General features: G+C 45.3%; 1 protein-coding gene and 1 long non-coding RNA gene across 2 annotated transcripts in view; both read right to left on the bottom strand.

The window, feature by feature from the left end:
- Positions 1-19,103, bottom strand: part of LOC308576066 — a 300,866-nt gene that overhangs the window by 41,706 nt on the left and 240,057 nt on the right. The gene's annotated exons all lie outside the window — the stretch shown is intronic.
- The window catches only part of SYNE3 (spectrin repeat containing nuclear envelope family member 3), an 87,922-nt gene that overhangs the window by 41,254 nt on the left and 27,565 nt on the right, over positions 1-19,103 (bottom strand). The window contains exons 3-6 of the mRNA XM_081172768.1: positions 11,811-11,968; positions 9,079-9,251; positions 7,348-7,657; positions 1,504-1,665 (exon numbers count right to left, since the gene is read on the bottom strand). Of these exons, the coding sequence (XP_081028894.1) occupies positions 1,504-1,665; positions 7,348-7,657; positions 9,079-9,251; positions 11,811-11,954 (789 nt within the window). The 5' untranslated portion in view covers positions 11,955-11,968. The remainder of the gene's footprint in view (positions 1-1,503; positions 1,666-7,347; positions 7,658-9,078; positions 9,252-11,810; positions 11,969-19,103) is intronic.

The raw sequence follows: 19,103 nt of genomic DNA, 5'->3' as shown, positions 1-19,103 counted from the left end.
TGGATCTCCAGGGTTTCAGGCAGGAGTCCCTACCTAAAGAAGCCAGGATTGAACCCGGGACCTTCTGCACGCAAGGCTCTACCCACTGAGCTATGCCCCTTCCCCAAATAATGCTAATAAATATTTCATTTTAAATGCTCTTCCTCCCAGAGTTGTCAATTTCCAATTTTTAAAAAATACCTAGAGCAATTCCAGGTTGTTGCTATTTTTTGGCCGTGATTCAATCGCATACCAGCAAATTCAGGTTACGCAAGTACAGTTGACTGAGAAGTCTTGTGCAACAAACCCACTGCCCCAAAACCTTGGACGTTTTGCTCTGATAAAAGTGTGGGATAACGCTTGCTTTGACACAACACCATCTAACCTGCCTGCAAACAAACCAGAATGGGTGCCCGTTACATAGTCAGCTTTGTCTTATTTTCCTGCAAGCAAATCAGGATGAATGAGCAGGTCATGTGGAAGAACACCAAGTCAGCGGTCAGAGCAAGGGACAGGTCAGTGGGTGGAGCCAACATGGGATTTAAGTGGTCAGAGGCAGGGCCTGGTGTGTTTCTGTCTGATGGGCCCGGGTGGGCTTACTTAGAGGCAAGGAGTTGTGCTCTGAACAGTAACATGTGACCAAGTCAGACCACCATTTTTATTTCCCAGAATGCCCCCAGTGTAGCGTAGCTCCAGGACATTGCAGGAAATTAAAATGTCAGCTAAACCCAGGCACCTGGCGCTGCTTAGAGTACTGAGCCAATATACAGAGGTGTTCAGGAGTTAGCCTGTGCTGAACTGCTGAGGTGCTGAGGTCCACCTCCGAGGGCCTTCTGGCGGTTTTCTCACTGTGAGGTTACAGGGAACCAGGCAGAGGGACTTCTCAGTGCCCTCCCTGTGGAATGTCAAGAAGATAAAGAACTACAGAACTTTTAGAAGGCACCTGAAGGCAGGCTTGTATTGGGAAGTTTTTAATGTCTGACGTTTTATTATATTTTCATATGTGCTGCAAGCAGCCAAGCCAGATAGGTGAGGTGATAATAAAAATAAAAATAAAAATAAAAATAAAAATAAAAATAAATAAATAATTTTTTTAAAAAAAAGTTGGTCAAGGATGCCACATGAAGATGCCTGTCCTGCCTAGTCAATTTCTGGCACATTCAATTTTTGCCTTGAGGCAAAAATACCAAATGGGCACATAAATGCACTTCACAAGTTGGAAACCCTGTCACCTACCAAGCATTCAGGGTTCCAACACTGGTACAATATCTCTTTTTTTAAAAAAAAAATCTCCTCACAACAACCATGGTGAGGTAGGCCGGACAGAGATGGCAGCTTCCCCCTAACCTGCTTGTGAACTTCAAAGCTGCAGAGGGACGGGATCTTTGAAATGCAGACTACTATTTGGGTGGAACACATGAGTTCTTTCAGGGCATGCATTTCATACAGCTGCTCACGGATGGACGAGGAAATAGGAGTAAAGCTTTCCGCTTGTGACAGAAAGCTCCGACACCATTCCAGTACCTGCAACGACTTAATTCTGTTCTCTGCTGGCGATTTTGCTTCTTGACTAAGGCAGGAGTTTAATCTCTCTGTCACCTGGGTCAGCCACAGCTGAAACTGGTCCACGTTGCTCTTATATCGCTCGTGTTCCTTTGTTATCTTTTCGAGCAGCTGCACTCTCCTCTGCAAAAAGAGAAACATCAGAAACAGGGAAAGCGAAAGTTATCTTTGTCCTCATACTTTGCATTTTTGAGAAACCCAGAACACAAAGAGCCTGTTCTTTTCCCTTTGCCCCTTCGCGTGCTCGTGCACACACACACACACATCACTTGGCTGCTTTTGGGAATTTTGAAACAGTTTGCTGTCTTCAGCTCAAGAACAAAACAGTGTGTCCCAGGCCTGAGGATGCTGTAATTACCAAGCACTTAATTAAATGAGTGCAAGGTTTTCAAGGGCCTTGTGAGGTCACAGTCTTTCATTCTCTAGAAAAGAAAAAGCGAGATAACAAAAGAAAGGCTTAGCATGCCAAAATCTATCTGCAAAACATCCATGCTGGATTTCCACATTTTATACCCACAATTTCAAAACGCTTCATCTGCGGAAAAAGAATGCACTTCAATGCTGCTTACTTAACTTTTGCACAATTTATTATGCGGATGAAGGCCACAGCCACCAGGGGGCCTGTGTGGGCCTTCCAATTTTCTACCCGTTTTTTGCTCATGAAAATACAGTGGTGCCTCGGGTTACATACGCTTCAGGTTACAGACTCCGCTAACCCAGAAATAGTACCTCAGGTTAAGAACTTTGCTTCAGGATGAGAACAGAAATCGTGCTCCCGCGGCGTGGCGGCAACGGGAGGCCCCATTAGCTAAAGTGGTACTTCAGGTTAAGAAAAGTTTCAGGTTAAGAACAGACCTCCAGAATGAATTAAGTACTTAACCCGAGGTACCACTGTACAAGGAAATCATTCTGCAAGCCTTTCTCTACCCAAGCGCTGGGGTTGGCTGGGGTTGTGCACTGGAACTTATGAAGTTTCGGCATTAACTGTCCGACTGGCTGCAGCCTCAACCTTGCACCCGACAAGAATTTCTTCCGAGTAAATCTGTAAACAGGCTTAGACCTTGCACCTTTATTTCAGTGGGAGAGTTCCACTTGCCCTTAGTTTGCCCGTCAACGAGACCTAGGGTTTAGCAACGCTTCCTCTTGCCATGCTCCTTTCCCACCTAGGGAAAACAGCTCTGTAGCGCGAAATTGGAGCAAATGGCCATTTGGGATTTCCCCAGATTGCCATTTGTTCCTATCTGTTGCTAAAGAGTGGGTTTTCCCTTGGAAAGCAGTGGAGCAAGGGGAAAAGAGCTCAGACCAAGGCTTCCTAGGCATGACACAAGTGGAAGTGTGAATGAGCTCCTAGACTGTGCTTGGTTTTTTGTGTGCTTGGTACTTTATCGTGTTTTTAATATTCTGTTGGGAGCTGCCTGGAATGGCTGGGGAAGCCCAGCCAGATAACCAGGGTGTAAATAATAAATAATTGTTGTTGGGAAACCCAGCCAAATTGTTGTTGTTGTTGTTGTTGTTGTTGTTGTTGTTGTTGTGTTATTCCAGCATTATCACATGCAAAAGGGTCCTCCTCCAACAGGCCTTTTAAGAAGAGAACTTTTGTCCCAGTCTGCATCTATATTGCAACTATTTTTAACTGGATATATATATATATATATATATATATATATATATATATATATATATGGAATTGTTTTCAAACATTTGTATTACTTTACATAATTGGATTGTGGTTTTTTTAAAACTGTTTTATATACAGAACTGGTTTTACGTGTTTTTCCACTTTTCCTGTTTTATGGTTGTAACTGCTTTGTTTTATAATTGTTTCATATTTTATAACAGCAGCAGAAACAACATATTGTACGTTTGCCACCCACCCTCTTCCCACAACTCACCTCGCTTCCCCTCCAATGTTATACAATGCACATTCTTTTGCAATCCAAGAAAATGTTTATTTAAAATTATTTCAAACAACAACAGCAATTTTATTATTTGTACCCCCGCCCATCTGACTGCATTGCCCCAGCCACTCTGGGCGGTTTCCAACAAAATATAAAAACACAGTAAAACATCAAACGTTTAAAAGCTTCCCTATACAGAGCTGCCTTCAGATGTCCACTAAAATATGTCTTCTATTTTATTGTTGTAGCCTTATGGTAAAAGTTGAGTGAGAAATCAAATAAATAAATAAATAGGAAGTATTTTGAACTGTTGTGACACATGGATGTTGAAAAACAACAGATCAAGGTTGTTTCTGAGTTGTTTATCTCATTTTTTGGGATTAGATTTTCTGGTGCATCTCTGTAACCATGAGAACAGGTTACCGGTACTTAGAAAGGGGGGGGGGAGCGAATGAAGGTTGCATGTTTCAGGGTTTAATGAGACACTATCTTTTTAATCAGTTGGCCTTTTTGGCCTGGCTCTGCTATAATTTATAACTATTGCAATTTCTCAAGGCTTTTGAAAGCTTAGCTACTTATGCACATCTATCAAGAGGATCCAGACTATGGTATTTCTTGTGGAACCTGTCAGGCACACAAGTTGAGAGTTAAAATGTTATGACTGCTGTCAGAGCTGCCGAAGGTCCCAGCTCACCAAGGTCCAACGCCAGTCCGTCGTTATATACAAAAGTCTTTATTGAAGTTCATTTACACTTTGACAACCGCAGCGTGCAGCTCTACGTCCGAAACTCTAGACCGCCGAAGCTCCGTCTGAGTCTCCTCCCCCCAGACACCAGTTTAAGACTCTAGCCTTGCTCCACCTCTTCCTTTGCTCTTTCCTTCTCTGGCCCCGCCTGTCAGCTGGGGTCTCGCCCTTCCTAGACTCTTCTGACGCTGAGTCCCCTGATTCTTCCCCCTGCTTCCGGCGGGCTTGGGACCTGGTTCCCAATCCGGATTTTCCGCTGTCCCGCGCGCCTGTACATTTGAACTTGGCGCGCGCGCCCAGCCGGCAACCTTCCTCCTGACCGTTACACTGCTCGTTCCTCCACTCTCCGATAGAGGCGTGGTCAGCCCTGACTCATCTTCTCTCCCTGCTGGAGGAGACGCTGGCCCTGACACATGGGACTCTTCCCCCCCACTCCGCTCTGGTGGTGAAACTGGTCCTGATTTCCAGCTGCTGCTTTGGGAGTCCCCGCTGGCCCCTTGTTTCTGGTGTGTCCCCCCTGGGACCCCCCTCGCCCTGACCATCGGCGCCTCCTTCTGGGAATCTTCTGATTCGCTGGAGGAGCTCATGGAATCTCTCGGGTCACTGCTATACTCCCCTACGCTCCCCTCAGATTCTTCCCCTTCGCTCTCCATTTCCTCTCTCCCCCTGTGCCTCTGTCCCTGAGTCCCTGACATCCGCGTTATTTGTGTTTAGTGTTTCAGGGACGCAACCTTTTGTCTGGAACATTGTGTACAAAAAGAGATCCGAAATAACCAAGGCTAAAATGGTAAAAGTAATGGAAAGTGATGCCAAATGAAATTCCAGGTTGTTGTTGCTGCTTCCCTCACCTGAACCACGACAAAATCCAGACTTACCAGTTGGATTGCAGTGGGGAACGTGTTTATTTGCACTATCCTGCATGAAATAAGCATTTCGTGGGCCTGATTCTAACCCAGTGTACATAAACAAGGGGGTACACAGACTTTAGGCTTGTATGATTGACTCTGTTTTCTACCTATGGCCCGCCAACCCTCTCAAGGTGGGGCAATCCTCTGTGCCGAGCCTAGAGATGTGGGAGCCATCTTCCAAACCAGGTTGGGTCTTGTGGGATTGCCCAGAAGCCCCTGCACTATCATGAGGCTTCTTGGGAAGGTGGGACTTCCTCAAGGTGGGGGTTCCTGCCATGAGACCTGTTTTACAACCCCACCTCCCTGGTCAGATCCCTTGCTGGGAACTTGGTTGGCCACTGGTTGACAGGGCTGGAAAGGAATTTTGCTCATGCCAAACTGGCATGCAGTTGTGAGTTTTTCACTTTCCCCCTCAGCAGGAGCTTTGTAGGGACATTCGACAAAAAATAAATAAATCTGTTTCTTATCATAACTGTGGAGGCACCAGGTAGTGGGTGGGGTCTTTCGGGCAGTGCATTAGACAGCCGTAGCTTGAATTTATGGCGGGAATGGTTTTGTACTGCTCAGCCAAGCTGGCCAGTGAAACTCACACACTTGGCATGAGCCACAGTGGAAACCTTGTTCTGGCAACATCCAGGACGGGACCCCAGCAAATCAGCTAGGATAGATCATCGGGAAGCCGGTCATTATTCCTGCCCATGCCTAGACAATCCTATATATTGCTGTAGCCAATAAAACTGTGTCCAGTTTTCACGCACAACTGCACTCCACATTTCAAGCATCATCATACCACTTTAAGCAGCCACAAAGAATCCGGGGAAGCGTAGTTTGTTATGGGTGCTGAGAGTCATTAGGACAGTCCTGTTTCCCACAAAGAACTACAATTCCCATAACTCATTGGAAAGAGGGATTGATAGTTAAACCCAATGCTTTTTTTTCTTAAAAAATGTTTAGGGGTGCTCTCATTTTCCTACTCATATTGAAAGACTGCCCCTCAATGAGGCCAAACTTAGATTCACAAAATGTCTAGGGGTATGCGTACCCCTGCTTCCCCCCAGAAAAAGCACCCATTAAACCACTCTGGGAACTGTAGCTCTGTGAGAGGAATGGGAGTCTCCTAACAACCCTCAACACCCTACAGTTCCCAGGATGCTTTGGGAGAAGGCATGCCTGTTTAAAGTGGTATGATACTGCTTTAAATGTACAGTGCAGATGGGGTATCAATCTCCCATTTGTTCCACTCCTGGGATGAGGCCCACTCATACATGGATGCAATTGTAGAGTCCCAGGCCAGCCAACCAGAGCTAGATGCAGAAGGCATGCACTTAGAATTAAAAAATCATGGACCCGGGGATTTGATCTGAGCACCAGAACTGAACAGAGCTCACAATCCTTTTGCACAAAATTCCACTCCTGGTTCCTTCATTTCGGCAGAATAATTTAGGATGCAGGAGTCATTTTCTTGCTACTATTGTTAAGCAATTGGTAGTTAGAAATCCCTACTGATCTTCTGCAAATCATCCAGGCTTTCCGCCCATTTCCAGTTACCGCCCTCATTGATCATTCTGTTGGCCTCAGTCAGGAATGTACCAACTAACTGCTATGAGACCAGGTTCAAGTTACACAGAGAAAACACCAGTGATGCTTCCCACTAACCTATACTGCAGTAAAGTAGTGAAATATCCCTTTTCAGCTAAGACAGGATGTCCCCTGAGTGATTATTTACATTATTTCAAGAGCGAATTGCCAATAAACCTTTTAGGCCGTTTCTGGCTCAACTGAATGGAAAAGAAACTGGCAGGAAACTCGTAAAGTTGTGTTTCAGTAGTTATAGTTGTTTTTCATTAAAAAAAAAAAATTAAGGAGAATGCAGCCAGGAAGAGTGAGAATACTTTTTTGGCACAAAATGGGAACATTAGTTTGCTCCCAGTGGTGAGCAAGTGAAACTCTTTGAGTAAGAACTCAAATGCACAGTTTAGGAGAGAGAGGGATTGGGAGTTCAATTGGGAACCAAAAGTGTCACTATAACTTCACTGAGCATGTGACCCCTTGGCTGGACCAACATTAGACTTCCTGTTGTGCCTACTGAACTGGAGATTATTATTATTTCAGAAAGTTTTTAATCCGTGATGTTCTGCTGGGTTTTTATTATGTTTTTATGTTGGAAGCTGCCCAGAGTGGTTGCAGCAACCCAGTCAGATGGGTAGGTTATAAGTAATAAATTATTATTGTTACGATCCCTTGTGCTCCTTACCTGTGCTTCGTCCTTGACATCTGTGTATTCCTCTTTCATCTTCTTCTGGATGTCCTCATCAACACTTGGGTCCCCAATCCTGTTGTAGAGGGAAGAGGCTTCTTCCAGCAGCCGTTCCAATAGGGCTGACTGGTTTAGAACATCGTTCAGCAGGACCTGGGCATGGCTGAGCTGCCACTCTTTCTCCTTCAGGCCAAGCTGCAGCTCTATGTCAGGCTCCAAAGTCACCTTCATGTTGTGAATCCATACGTAAAATTCATCTTGGGCTTTCAGATATTCACTCCAGTGTAGCCACACCCACTCGATACGGCTGCAAAAGGATAAATAGAGAGTTGGGTTATGGGAGCGATGGACCTCTTCTGGAGCAGTTGACCGTGTTCCCTTCCCATACTGCTGTTGTCACTATGGTTGGTCTCCACCCCCATCGTTCAGCCCGGACACTGAGGTCCAGCTCCGAGGGCCTTCTGGCAGTTCCCTCACTGCAAGAAGTGAGGTTACAGGGAACCAGGTAGAGGGCCTTCTCGGTAGTGGCACCTGCCCTGTAGAACGCTCTCCCATCAGATGTCAAGGAAATAGACAACTATCTCACTTTTAGAAGACACCTGAAGGCAGCCCTGTTTAGGGAAGTTTTTAATGTTTGATGTTTTAATCGTGTTTTTAATATTCTGTTGGGAGCCGTCCAGAGTGGCTGGGGAAACCCAGCTAGATGGGCAGGGTATAAATAAATACATTATTATTAATATTATTATTATTAGTCCTTCAGCCACAGTGGGGAACCTCCAGCCTGTGAGGTCTTCAGCACCAGACTCTGTTTCATGGATCTCAGGGTTATATTAAAAGTGAGCCAGTGTGGTGTAGTGGTTAAGAGCGGTAGTCTCGTAATCTGGGGAACCGGGTTCGCGTCTCCTCCACATGCAGCTGCTGGGTGACCTTGGGCTAGTCACACTTCTTGAAGTCTCTCAGCCCCACTCACCTCACAGAGTGTTTGTTGTGGGGGAGGAAGGGAAAGGGGAATGTTAGCCGCTTTGAGACTCCTTAAAGGGAGTGAGAGGCGGGATATCAAATCCAAACTCTTCTTCTAAAACACAAGGTAGGGCCCACTAGCCTGGTCCACCTCTGCTAGTGCATCATGGAAGATGGAGCAAGCTTGTTTTCTCCTGCTCTGGAGGGTAGGACTCGAACCAATGGCTTCAAGTTACGAGAAAAGAGATTCCGACTCAACATCAGGAAAAACTTTCTGACAGGAAGAGCTGTTTGAAAGTGGAACTGTCTCCCTCGGGATGTTGTGGACTCTCCTTCCTTGGAGGTTTTTAAGCAGAGGCTGGATGGCCATCTGCTTTAGCTGAGATTCCTGCATTGCAGGGGGTTGGACTAGACCCTAGGGATCCCTTCCAGCTCTATGATTCTTACCACAGATAAAATGGTCTGTACGTTTGCTATGAAGGTAGTATAAGGGAGAACTAAATATTGTTGTGTCATAATAGTTTTGCTGGATATGGGGGACAACACAGTGTTCGAGGTAGGGTCTTCCCCTGCCTTAGAGGGGCTATATATTCCCCACAGCCAAACTAGGAGAACAAAAGCAGAGTCTGGGATGCCCTGGAAAAAATGACAGAGATGGTGGATCAGGCTTTCTACACAGAAGGTCCCGTGTTCAGTCCCTGACATTTTCAGGTAGGTCTGAGAACCTCTGACTTGGCAAATGGCACATTCCTATGGCTGGAATCTTACCTGTGACAATGCGTAATGTATATGGCTGTCTCTTCCCACATGGCTTTAATATCCTTTAGTTTGGATAATATCTCGTGTTTCTTTTCCTCGCCGGTGCACTGAAGGAGAGCGTCAGCCTTCATGAGAACCAAGTCCATCTTCAACCGGCCCTCAGGTTCCAACGCACAGATTTTCTGTTAGGAAGAATCAAACATTAAAATTAAACCACAAATAGGTTTTTTTGAAGGGGACTTAGGAGCATTGCAAACCCCATTCCACCTTTTGTGGGGAGATTTATGACCAGAGGGCCTTTAGAGAAAGAGGAAGCCAGGAGATCCAGGCTAGGGGTCGCAAAACTATCAGGTTTGGGAAGGGTCTCTCAGCAGCCCTAAAGAACTGCTATGATACTTTCCCCTCAGGCCTGTGTGCCCTCAGGGAAGGCAGAAGAGGCTCTGCCTAAGTCATGGTGCTAGTGCCATCAGCCCCTGAAGGACGCCTGAGGCTATTTTGTACTATCTGTTTTGAAAATTGTAAACCACCTTGCGTGCGCCTTGGCAGGAAGTTGGTATATATAAATGCAATCAACTAACCAAATGAAAATAATATTAAAAAATAAATCAGTATCCAAGCAGGCCCGAAGCTGCAGCACAACCCTGTGGCAGGCTTCCAGGGAGCTGGCTGTTAATTGACTCGATCTAATTATTGCTATCAGGGACGCGGGTGGCGCTGTGGGTAAAAGCCTCAGCGCCTAGGGCTTGCCGATCGAAAGGTCGGCGGTTCGAATCCCCGCGGCGGGGTGCGCTCCTGCTGCTCGGTCCCAGCGCCTGCCAACCTAGCAGTTCGAAAGCACCCCCGGGTGCAAGTAGATAAATAGGTACCGCTTACCAGCGGGAAGGTAAACGGCGTTCCGTGTGCTGCGCTGGCTCGCCAGATGCAGCTTTGTCACGCTGGCCACGTGACCCGGAAGTGTCTCCGGACAGCGCTGGCCCCCGGCCTATAGATGTGAGATGGGCGCACAAACCCCAGAGTCTGTCAAGACTGGCCCGTTCGGGCAGGGGTACCTTTACCTTCTTAATTATTGCTATGTACGAAACAGGCTTCCACAGGTTGATCCACCAATACAGTCATACCTCTTGTTACATTCGGTTCAGGTTATGTATTTTCAGGTTGAGTCCCGCGGCAACCCAGAAGTAACAGAATGGGTTACTTCTGGGTTTTGCTGCTCACGCATGCGCAGGCGCTCAGAATGACGTCACGTGCATACGCAGAAGCGGCAAATTGCAACCTGCGCATGCGCAGACGAGGGTTGTGTTCTGCTCATGATGCAAACGGGGCTCCGGAACGGATCCCATTTTCAACCAGAGGTACCACCGTACAAGGGTGCAAGGAAGCCAAATGATGTGGGGGGACACCCCCCAAATTTATGCCTGTAGGGTAGCAGAACTTGTGAGGTGAAGGCTGGGTATGAACTGTACATTTAAAGCACATTTAACATGCATGACTTCCCCCCCAAAGCATCATGGGAACCGTGCTATGTTAAGGGCACCAAGAATTGTAGCACTGTGAGGGATAAACTACAATTCCCAGGATTCTTTGTGGGGAGGTGATGTGCTTTAAATGTATGGTGTGCATGCAACCTAAGGCCCCATCTGCACTACGCTTTTAAAGTCATGGTTTCCACCAAAGAATTCTGGGAAGTGTAGTAGGATGCTGAGAGTTGTTAGATCCCGGTTCCATTAACAGAGCTACAATTCCCAGAGGGACTTAATAATGAATCCCACTTCCCCAGGAACTCTAGGAATTGTAGCTCAGGAGAGGTAAGATGAGAGAATCAGAGCATATGAGGAGAGAAGGGAGCATGTGATCATTGCAACACTTATCTGATAGCCACACCATGGTATGGCCATGATGTCTAAATTAAACCTTAGGTTGCATCTCCCCGTGTGTTTCTATAGAACTAATTAAAATTCCCAGGAGCCAATCCCAGAATATAAACTGCACTAGGTAACAAAAGGAAGATCTATAAATAAACCTGAAGCCAGGTTTCAGAACTCATTAGTGCTCGCAGTAATGGGAAGGTGAATAAGTGTTCTTGAGAAAATCTGTTGCAATGATGACATTCTCGTTTTTCATGCTTTAAAAAAAAATAATCTCTGCTTTCCTTGGCTGAAGATTTCATTAACAGATTAATGGAGCATAAATCATATAAATCAAGTATGACTATAAACTGCCCAGCTCAGAAACAGCAACTTTGGAGCCAAGTTATTTAAAAAGCCAACAGCCAATGAGATTGAGATATTAGCAAGACTAATTTCTGTATGTAACGATGACTGCAGATATGAATTAACCATTAGCTAATTTAATCATTTAATAAGAGAAAAGGACAGGGCACAGAGGACTGGATTGTGATTAAATCAGAAGGATGTGCCATAGCCTTTGCTTTCAGATGCCTACAGCCAGGGCCTTTTTTCCAGCTGGAACTCACCAGAACTCAGTTCTGGCACCTCTCAGAGGGGTGCCATTGATATTAGAAGAGAACATGGGAGGCACTCATGGCGAGTTCTGGCACCTCTTTTTCTAGAAAAATAGCACTGGGGAGCACATCTGGAGCAGGTCCTCAGACAAAGATCTCAATGTCAGGGCAGGTTCAGATGGTAATCACAGCAATAATAATATTACAGCTAAAAAAATGTCTGAAGGAAAGCAGTTCTGTGTGTGTGTGTGCGTGCGTGCGCGCGCGCGCATGTGTGTACCTCTGTGTCTCTTAGCCTGGCCTCCAGGGCAGACCTAGGTCCCTTGGTGTTGTCATTGATCCGCAGTCTCTCCTGAATGGTCTTCATCCAATCTACTGCCTTCTCCACGCTGCTGTCAAATTCATCCTGTGGCTGCTGGGTCATTGCATTGGATGAAACTATGGGAGAGAGAGGAGTTTGAACAAGCTTACTTTCCTGAGGCATTACTATAGCACCGAACCACTTTGGACTAAGGATACTCAATGGATTTCAGTCCATTTTTTTTAAGGCAAGCAACCTGCTACATGTTTCCTGGACTGATATGCAAATTGAAATGCGGTTCAGTTCTCTGAATTCTGTGATGTCACCATCTCCTTTAAAAAGGCACATTTGGAGAAACAAATTGCATATAAAATGTGCATGTGGGGGATATGTTAAAAAATAATGCACTTTTTGTGCAACATTTAAAAAAACAAAACAAAACTCGCAGTTGGATATAGAAACAGGATAGGACCGATTTACCAGTGAGAAACAGACATGAAATAGGCTGATTGTTCCATCTCTGCTTGGGACACTGTGGTATGTGGATGGGGGGAATTAAAAACCAATAGGCACTACACACTTCCAGTTCCTTGCTCTTTGCTGATTCCGAAACAGGATTTCTGTAGCTTCTCCTAAAGTGTGCAAATGTGCCAATTATCGGCACCATTTGTGCACCTCCATACCAGGGGAAAACGCTTTCTGATCATGCTGAATCTGGTATGCCATTTTGAACCAGGGCCATGTCTGAACCAAGTTCACACGCAGATTGACACTGCACTTCTGAATACCAGTTGCTGCAAACTGCATGTAGGTGAGAGTGCTGTTTTGCTCATGTCCAGCTTGCAGGCTACCCATGGGCTTCTGGCCAGCCACTGTGAGATCAGGATGCTGGACTTTTGGGGCTATTGGCCAGATCCAGCAGGGCTTGCCTCATGCTCTTATGCCTTCTCTCTGCTCGGCTGGCATGCCCCAAACTTTCAGTTGCGAGGCTTCATTACAACAAACATCCTCTGGGCACGTAAAGCTTTCAAACCTGTCACACAAGGTGAAACTTGCCTTCAAGTGGGCAGGGTTCATCTAGGGACAGGGTATATTTCCTCATAGTGCAGAACAAAGGAAAACAGTTTTGAGTGGTGAATATTGAAGCTGCCTCCAAGAAGCCTCCACACGGATGGGAATCTGCAATTGCCCAAGCTTCGCTGTGTCAGCTGAAGAATTTTACTGGGCCAGGGAGGTGATCAGTGCCTCTTTACGAGAGGAGGTGGTCCCTGCCTGTTTGAAGGAGGCAGTGGTAAAACCACTCCCTAAGAAACCTTTCCTGGAATCAGAAAACCTAACTAACTACCAGCCAGTTACTAATCTCCCTTTCCTGAGCAAGGTTCTGGAGCGAATGGTCACAGACCAGATCCAGGAGCTTTTGGAAGAAACTGATTTTCTGGATCCATTTCAATCAGGGTTTAGGGCCGGTTTTGGCACAGAAACTGCTTTGGTTGCCCACAACACATTTGGCTCTCACAGTGACAGTGAGCATAACTACATTATGTCTAAGAAAAGCCCTACACAGCCGAGCTAAAATAAAGTTCAAAACCGGGGGAAAAACAGAAAACCAAAAATGGCTATTTCTATCCAAATCTCTCCCCCCACCCTGAATTTTCAAATAACTTTGTGTCCCTCCTTCCACAGAGACCAATATCTCTCTCTGGCACTAATTCTAAGCATTAGCTTCCTTCCAGAGACATTGACTGTCTATTAAGGACTATTAATCAGTAATCTCCCTAATGATGGAAAGCCAGCAGCCTCCGCAATACCTTTGACTGCCTGAGCAAGGGGTTCTTAAGCATTTTTATCTTGCAAACAGACAAGCGGGGGTGGCTGATAGCTGATCACCTAATTGGCGGTGACAGTGAGCCCCCCACCTCTTTGCGAACCCAGCTTGGCTGGGAGCTCACTTTCAGCTCCCAAATGGTCCTTTGGAGCCACATTCCTCATTGCGCCTCACCTGACACCACACATGATGCCAGGTCCAGAGCAGGTGAAATAGCCTTGCAGGCAAAGTTTGGCTTGTGTTGGGCCTAGTTAAGGCCACTGGGCTGGATGTTCTCTGTGTCTGCTATATGAAGGTTTGGTTACAGAGGGAAGGTAACAAGAAATGCAACAAGAAAAAGGCTTTGGGAAAAGTAAACACTGTCCTGATCAACAGAGAAGCAAAATTCCATCAAATTTAGAACTACCATCATCATGTCTTTAAATGATTGCAGAATCTCTTTGTTAATTAAGCAGTTTCTCCTGACAGTAAAGACATCAGGGGAGGAAGACTCAAGTCTGAGGCCTGATCTCAGTCTCTGCCACAGGTACTACCTCAGTTACCTTCTATCTAAGCCCCACTATTCAAGCATGTTTGCTTGCTTGCTTGCTTTTCTTTATCTATGTATACCTTGCCTTTTTACACCGCTATCCTAGAATCCAAGAACTGTAGAGTTGGAAGGGACCACGGGGGTCATCTAGTCCAACCCCCTGTAATGCAGGAATCTTTTGCCCTATGTGGGGCTTGAACCCATGACCCAGAGATTCTGAGTCTCATGCTCTACCAACTGAGCTATTCACAGTCCTTATAGGACTCAAGGTGGCATACAGATAAGAATAAGGACCACTAAAAAAAAAGAGAAAAGGCAACCTTTAAAAACCTAATTAAACACTGATAGAATTAGAGCTATATACATAAATATATTAACACCATGCCAATAATTACAATGAAAACAGCACAACACCAGCCCTTTCATTAAAAGCAGTCAGTCCCCCAAAGCCTGTTGGAACAAGAAGGTTTTCACCTGCTGGTGGAAAGACAGCAATCTGGGAGCCACCACCGAAAAGGCTCTGGACAGTTCTAAGTACAACTGTCCATAAGATTTGTATAAGGCCCTAAAGACTTCATGGTATATTCTGTGGGAACCAGGTCTAGATTCACATTTGTGGATGTGCTGGGCAAAGGTTCCTCTGTTCCTTTGCCTATCAGCGGCCCCTGTCAGGCTTATCTTGCTGTGGAAGCAGAGTGCCCAGCAGCACTGCAGAGCTGGGGCTATAAACTCTTTTAAATTTCCCAGAATGCATCAGCAGCAGGCCTTGGCAGATGTGAAAGCATCCCAGATGCAGCTGTCAGCAGGGCACATGGGAGCTTGATGTAATTATCTGTGCTTGTTTCACTTCCCAGTTACTCTATATACAACAACCGTTAAAAAGAGAAGAGAATAACGAGTAATCTGTTTGGCTTTCTACTTCATGTTTTGGGTTTGTCCTTCTTTCCCCTGTCTCAAAGTGCCCTATTTTCAACTGTGTGAATATACTGCTCAGACAGACAAACATTTTAAACATCCCCCCCCCCCCGCGGTTGGCTTTTCTTTTCTGAGAAAAACAGAGATCTTATCAGAGATGTTTCCGCCTTCCCCCATACAGAGGTTCTCAATCTGTGGATCCCCAGATATTGTTGGACTGCAACTCCCATCATCACTGAGCTCTGGCCTTGCTAGCTAGGGGTGATGGGAGTTGTAGTTCAACAACATCTGGGGACCCACAGGTTGAGAAAGTCTGCCCCATCACAAAGCCCATGGGCCACCCCAATGCTTTCATCATCTCAAACACTAGACACTACAAAAATTATTGGAGAAGCACAAGCCCAGTGTACAAGGGCCTGTGGTTCTTTGGAGCTTGTTCACATAAGGGCAAAACATCTCAATAGGCCAGGATATCAGGAGGTCAATTCTGCACAATATAGGGAATATATAGGCCCTTACAAGCTCACTGGAAGGACAGATCCAGAAGCTGAGGCTCCAGTACTTTGGCCACCGCATGAGAAGAGAAGACTCCCTGGAAAAGACCCTGATGTTAGGAAAGATTGAAGGCACAAGGAGAAGGGGACGACAGAGGACAAGATGGTTGGACAGTGTTCTCGAAGTCACCAACATGAGTTTGACCAAATTACGGGAGGCAGTGGAAGACAGGAATGCCTGGCGTGCTCTGGTCTAAATGATTAAACAACAACAGGCCCTTACAATGCTACCATTCTATGATTCAATAGTGCTGTCTCTGTTGCCTTTTTGGTGCTTATGGAATACCTTTGAAACTGAGATCTTTCTCTGTCTGCATCTGAACTGGAATTGTTTTAAAGGTTTTTAAAAATCATTTTACTGCTTATTGTTTGCTGGCTCATTTTGAAGAAAGAGAGGGATATAAATTCAAATAACAAGAACAGAAAGGTATTTAAAATTGTTTATGCAGAAGTGGGGGGGGGCAGTCCATATACGCATTATACAGTGGTACCTCGGGTTACATACGCTTCAGGTTACATACGCTTCAGGTTACAGACTCTGCTAACCCAGAAATAGTGCTTCAGGTTAAGAGCTTTGCTTCAGGATGAGAACAGAAATCGTGCTCCGGTGGCGCAGCAGCAGCAGCAGGAGGCCCCATTAGCTAAAGTGGGGCTTCAGGTTAAGAACAGTTTCAGGGTAAGTACGGACCTCCGGAATGAATTAAGTACTTAACCCAAGGTACCACTGTACAGTCATACCTTGGATGTCGAACGCCTTGGTACTCGGACGTTTTGGCTCCCAAACGTCGCAAACCCAGAAGTGATCGTTCTGGTTTGTGAACTATTTTTGGAAGCCGGACTTCTGACGGGGCTTCTGCAGCTTCCGATTGGCTGCAGGAGCTTCCTGCAGCCAATTAGAAGCCGCACTTTGGTTTCCAAACGTTTTGGAAGTTGAACAGACTTCCGGAACGAATTCCATTCAACTTCCAAGGTATGACTGTATTCAGAAATCTTCTTTATTATCCAAGGCACTGCAAAATCCAGAGCAGTGTTTTCTTCTGTTTTAAGTATACCATTTAACTATATTGACACTGAAACAAGCGATCCTTGAGAAGGTGCGCTGACACCTTCATTGTCAATATTTGTCATGCAATCCTGAGAACCTTGCGAAACGTCACTGCTGGTGTTCTGTGTATTTTGGGGAGTTATTTTTGTGTCTGTATTGTCTTATTACATAAGCGTAGAGGTGGATTTGTTTTGGGCTGCTCATTAATCCAGGAGAAAGTAGACATGAAGGGGCAGTTGGGTGGTTTAAGCATTTCAAATGGAAGATACGCTCAACTGCATTGGCTGAAACTGTTTTGTCCATTGGCAGCACATTTACACTACAAACTTAAAGTGGTTTAAAAGTGACTTAACTGACATGGCTCTACCATCTCACCCAAGGAGGGATGGATCAAGATCTTGCAGATCAAGAAAAGGTTGTCGCAGCAAAAACTTCAAAATCCTTGGCAACCAAGTATCTCAACAATGTCCTTAATTTTAAATTGTAGAATTTTAAAATTCTGATTGAGCATGGTGATTTTATCTGCTTAGTGGTGTTTTTATGTTTATATTTTGTGCACATGTTGCACCAGCTGGCGTTTTAATTTAGTTTGGTAGTTTTACCTGCTTAGTTGTGTGGGATGTGAAACACATAGCAGTCAAGTTCAACATTCCTAGAGTGGACATGAAATGGGATGTTTGCATCAGCCAATAGAAAACTTCCTGTTTCCTCCTGGGCTAGAACAAACTTCCTCTGCATGTGACTAGAGATGGGCGAGACCTTACCTGTCCAGGTGACAAAAGGACCAGGAACAAAGCCCACTCTCTCTCTCTGACTCCATTCCTCATAGAAGCAACATCTCTTTTGCTAGAGATGCCCTGTTGACTTCCAGCCAACAGAACACAAAGGAACTATATCCTTATGGGATAGAATCCACGTGTATATACTTTGTAACTAAGTCTGCCTTCAGGGATCCATCTGTGAACTGAATGTGTGAGTAAACTTCTTTTATACTTTTACACAAGATTGTGTTGTGTCTATTCTTTGTAAGGGGGAGTAAAGGGGATTACCGGGACCCAGGTGGCGCTGCGGGTTAAACCACAGAGCCTAGGGCTTGCTGATCAGAAGGTCGGTGGTTCAAATTCCCGCGATGGGGTGAGCTCCCGTTGCTCGGTCCCTGCTCCTGCCAACCTAGCAGTTTGAAAGCACGTCAAAGTGCAAGTAGATAAACTCCAGTGGGAAGGTAAATGGCGTTTCCGTGTGCTGCTTTGGTTCGCCAGAAGCAGCTTAGTCATGCTGGCCACACAACCTGGAAGCTGTACGCTGGCTCCCTCGGCCAATATAGCGAGATGAGCGCCGCAACCCCACAGTCGGCCACGTCTGGACCTAATGGTCAGGGGTCCCTTTACCTTAAAGGGGATTACCAGGAATCCTATATTGAGAAGCTTAAATGAGCTTCGAAGAAGCTAACCACTGTGTATTTAAAAAGGGAATGTTAAAACTCTGCTAAATTATAGAACTGCAGAAGTGTGCGTGCACATGAAAACTCATACCAATAACAAACTTAGTTGGTCTCTAAGGTGCTACTGGAAGGAATTTTTTATTTTGTTTCAACTACAGCAGACCAACACAACTACCTACTTGTAACTAGAACTTGCTAGTGCAAGTTAGGAAGGACATTATGAAACAATATATCCTCTCCTGCCTCCCTGAACATTCCCACAAGTTGTTTGTACATGTTTGCGTTTCCAAAGGCCAGTGTAAAAGCTGATGCAAACAGAATACCTACATCTCGATCTATCAAAATGGCTTTACCAAATAAAGGTGGGATGGACCAACCAAAGCCTGTCGCATGACAGTTTTCCTGGTGCTCAGACATGTTTATCCTGCTTTCTGCAGACTTTCAGAAAGAACGCATGAAATTGTACACAGTGTACACATTTCAGCGCTTTCCCCCTGAAATACACATTTTGTATGCTTTTTAAAATGTCACATATTTACAGTTGCACTTCTGTGATCTGAAACCGCAATTCAAAATCTGGAGAAGCGCTCAGTTTGAGAAAGAATGGAAATGCTTCATAATGTGTTTCCTAATCCACTCTTTGTTCCCAAAGCTGTTCGGATGAAAAACAAAACAAAAACGGGCTTCTGAAAATGTCTGGCACTCCTTTTTTAAATACACATTTAAGCCAAACATCTATACTGTACAAGGCTCCTAAATAGCTCCAGCATGTCTCAGATTACCCCACGTTCCACACCTCACCGCCATCCAAAACCCAAGTCTCATACAAATACTGTATAAAAACATGGAGATAAGAAACACTTCAGGAAATTGACCTTGGTCCCTGTTTGAGATAATGGATTGCTGTCAGCTAAATTTTACCCACTGGAATTAATGGGCATGGCTAACCTGGGCCTAATGACT

This window comes from Podarcis bocagei, assembly GCF_964188305.1.
Source record: "Podarcis bocagei genome assembly, chromosome: 1".
NCBI classification, from domain to species: domain Eukaryota; kingdom Metazoa; phylum Chordata; class Lepidosauria; order Squamata; family Lacertidae; genus Podarcis; species Podarcis bocagei.
This window is presented reverse-complemented; position numbering and strand designations above follow the sequence as displayed.